The following is a 3,465-nucleotide window of genomic DNA, read 5'->3' as shown; positions in this document are numbered from 1 at the left end:
CTAAGAGTCTAAATAATATTTTGGGAGAGTAGGGGAGAATTGTTTGGAAGTGCTGAAATTTTTGTTTTCCTTTATTTATTTATTTTTAAATTGATTTATTTATTTGTTTTTATTTATTTATTTTTTGGCTGTATTGGGTCTTCATTGCGGTGCGCGGGCTTCTCATTGCGGTGGCTTCTCTCGTTGTGGAGCACGGGCTCTAGGCGCGAGGGCCTCAGTAGTTGTGGCACACGGGCTCAGTTGCTCCGTGGCATGTGGGATTTTCCCGGCCCAGGGCTTGAACTCGTGTCCCCGGCATTGGCAGGCAGATTCCTAACCACTGTGCCACTAGGGAAGCCCCCTGTTTTCCTTTATTTTTAAAGAGATCAAATAATCCCCAAAGCATATGTGGCAATTGGAGAAGCTTCAGGGACTCTCTGTGCTGTTATAGGTATTAGGGCCTAAAAGAGCCCACAGATTTGATTCATTCTCCAGCTTATAGTGTTAAGTATATAATGGACTTTCAGTAAATGTTTGAATTAATGAATCCATGTCATGCACATTAAAAAAAGATTCTTTGGCATCTTTTAGGCAAGTACTTAATTATTTTTCTTCCATTTTTAGGGGTTGTTTTTGGAAATTATGACACATTCTGGTTGTTCCATTTTCTCAAAGTTGGATAGACATGATCATTTATAGAAATTTTTAGTTTTTATCCAGTGTTGCACGTTCTTGTACTTTTTCGTTGTTGTTAACCAATTGATCATTTAAATGTTTCTTAAATAAATCAAAGATGGAGTGACTAGTTTCTGATTTCCAAGGTTGTTCCTACTGTAAAATATAGGATCGCTCTGCCCTGTTCCCCCTTTACTTCAACCTAGATACATCTCTTTCAATAAATTCCCTAGGTATGGCATAATTTGAGAGTGGTATTTTGGAGTAGACCTGAGTTTACGTCTCATTTCCATTGCTAACTGGTTGTGTAGTTCCTGGGTGAGTTACTTAATTCCTTTTTAATCCCAATTAACAATTAAATTAATTAACAAATATAAAGCTCCTGGCAAAGCAACTGACAAATGGTAAATGCTAATAATAACTATCAGCTTCTGACTGTATGTTAACTAAAGAAAAAGCAGAGTTAATCATGCAGATTTAGAATGTTTGTAGTTGAGGATGAAGGAAGACTGTACAATTGATAAAATTGTGGCAGCATAGTAAAAATTTATTTTTAATGTATTGAGGACTTTCTAAATTTGTCTTCTGGATTTAGGCTACTTTTTCTCTTAAACTTACCACTTAAAATTCACTGAAATGGCAAAGTAAAAGGCTGTTTTAGTTGAGGAATAATAGTTGCTGAACTTTTAAAAATCTAGAGTTTGTTTAGTTGTTCTTGGAGGGATTATGTGAGAAAGAGAAAGAAAAGTATATAGCACAGTGCCTGCTAGGTAATGAGCTTAATGAGTGGCAGTGTGCACATGCCTGTGTGTGTGTGTGTGTGTGTGTGTGTGTGTGTGTAGTGGTTAAGAATGTGGTCTCTCTGTTCAACTGCCATACTAGTCTTGTGACCTTGGGTAAATCATTTAGCATTCTGTTGCTTCTTCATTTATAAAAATGGATTAATGTTAGCTCTATCTTATATTGTGAGAGTTACATGAAATGGAATGTAAAGTGCATAGTACAAAATAAGCACTCAGTAAATGTTAGATGTTATTATTGTATCTATTTCTTTTTTCTTTTTTTTTTAACTTGTTCAATAAGTTTATTACTGTCTTTATCTGAAAAATCTTCATAGAAATTGTGGTTTGGTTTATTAACTCTCAGCAGCCCGTTCCTGAGCTCTAAGGAAGCTTGCCTTCTTCTGAGCTACCTGATCTTTCTTCTGGGCAAGTGACATTTTGGGACGGTTCCACCTCTTCTTCTTAACTTCTTTCTTAGGCTTCTTCTCATACACTGGATTCTCTCGTATTGCAGCATGAGCTTTCTTATACATCTCCTCCATCATGTCTGGAGTTACATTGTTCTTTATGTATTGAGAGAATTGTTTTTTGTAAGCATCTTCATCTTCTTCAATCAGGTAATGCATATAATCTGCAACATTCTGCCCCATGATGTGCTTTTGGTGTACCTCAGCATTGAATTCTTTGCTTTCTGAATCATAACCAGGGAACCGTTTGGTACTGTGAGGGATAGACAAGCCTCCATCGACAGCTCCCTTCAGGGCCCCAAAAACTTTATTCCCAGTAGTAGTCCTGGCAAGTCCTGCATCCAAGTAACAGGTGAAGGCACCAGGTTGACCATCAATGCTTTCAACATTGTATTCATCTCCAGTCACCTCGACTTGGCCTTCATAAATTTTGTCCATACCAAACCTATTAAGAAGCCTGCGTGCCAGCAGCAGGCCAGTACAATATGCTGCAGCATAATTTGTCAGGCCAACCTTCACACCATACTTCGGGAGTTCATGAGCATAAGCTGCACAAACTATCATATCTCCTTCTATATGGGCATAAGCAATCTGACAAATGATATCTCTGTTAGTTACACAAACTATCATTCTGTATTTGAGTGTGTTGTACTTACTTTTATCTTGAATTACCAATCGTTTCCGAGCATAGTAGTCAGTTTTGCCCTCTCGCCGTCTTCTAAATTTCACTTGGTAACTCTTGAAGTAGGCCTTATTCTTGACAACTTTAACAAACCCCATCCTGTAGAACAGAAGCTCTAGCCTCCACCAAGCTGCAGAACCAGCACGGCTCTGGGGAGTGGGGGGAAGATATCTATTTCTTTTGAGAGGCATCATTTCATAGTGGAAAACACAGAATCTTTGGGGTCGGGTTGAGTTGGTTTTCATTTTTGCCCAGCTGTATACTAACACTGTGTCCTCAGGCAAATTACTTAACAGCTATTCTTTTCCTGTTTTCATATCTATAAAGCGAGGATAATAGCTACCTTGTAGAGTTTTTGGAAGTATTATAAATACACAGATACTCAGTAAATGGTAATTATCATAGGCGTGATGCCTGTAATTCAGGTCAGTTGTATTTTCTTGGGTTGGAAACGTGAGCCAGCTGGCTAGATTTTTCCCTGACACTGATGGCTGTCTGAATTGAGTACTTAGTCTACAGTAAACTCAATTATACTTTTTCTATAAAAATAGAAAAATAAACCTTTATAATGAGCAGTTTAATATTTACTTATTTATAGTATTTTCATAAGAAATACAAATTAGGTATATTAGATTATACTTTTGGGGGATTCTCTTATTTATTTTTGTAGAACAGAGGTAAAAGCAGCATCACTTTGGACTCAGGGTAAAGAGATGCCATTCTGACTTCCCCTAGCTGCCTTCTGCCCTTTGTGTCCTGGAAAAGAGAAATCCTATGCATGTGGGGTTCTAGGGTCTAGAGGCTTTAGAGAAGTGACAGTTATCTGTCTGAGGTAGACAACCTAGAACTTGTCTTGCTTAGAACATAGAGCTCCTAATCA

At 37.8% G+C, this 3,465-nt stretch overlaps 1 protein-coding gene across 1 annotated transcript; it reads right to left on the bottom strand.

The window, feature by feature from the left end:
• Positions 1–1,731: 1,731 nt before the first annotated feature.
• On the bottom strand, positions 1,732–2,683 carry LOC307049067 (large ribosomal subunit protein uL18-like; the record flags this gene model as incomplete). The annotated part of the gene is made up of 1 exon (XM_079698428.1): positions 1,732–2,683. One exon carries the CDS (start codon positions 2,681–2,683, stop codon positions 1,790–1,792), a length of 894 nt encoding a protein of 297 aa, XP_079554554.1. The 3' UTR covers positions 1,732–1,789.
• Positions 2,684–3,465: the final 782 nt, after the last annotated feature.

The sequence above is a fragment of the Hyperoodon ampullatus genome (genome assembly GCF_949752795.1).
Source record: "Hyperoodon ampullatus genome assembly, chromosome: 2".
In the NCBI taxonomy this organism is placed as follows: Eukaryota; Metazoa; Chordata; class Mammalia; order Artiodactyla; family Ziphiidae; genus Hyperoodon; species Hyperoodon ampullatus.
The sequence above is the reverse complement of the archived record's forward strand: the minus strand, read 5'-3'. Positions and strand labels throughout refer to the sequence as shown.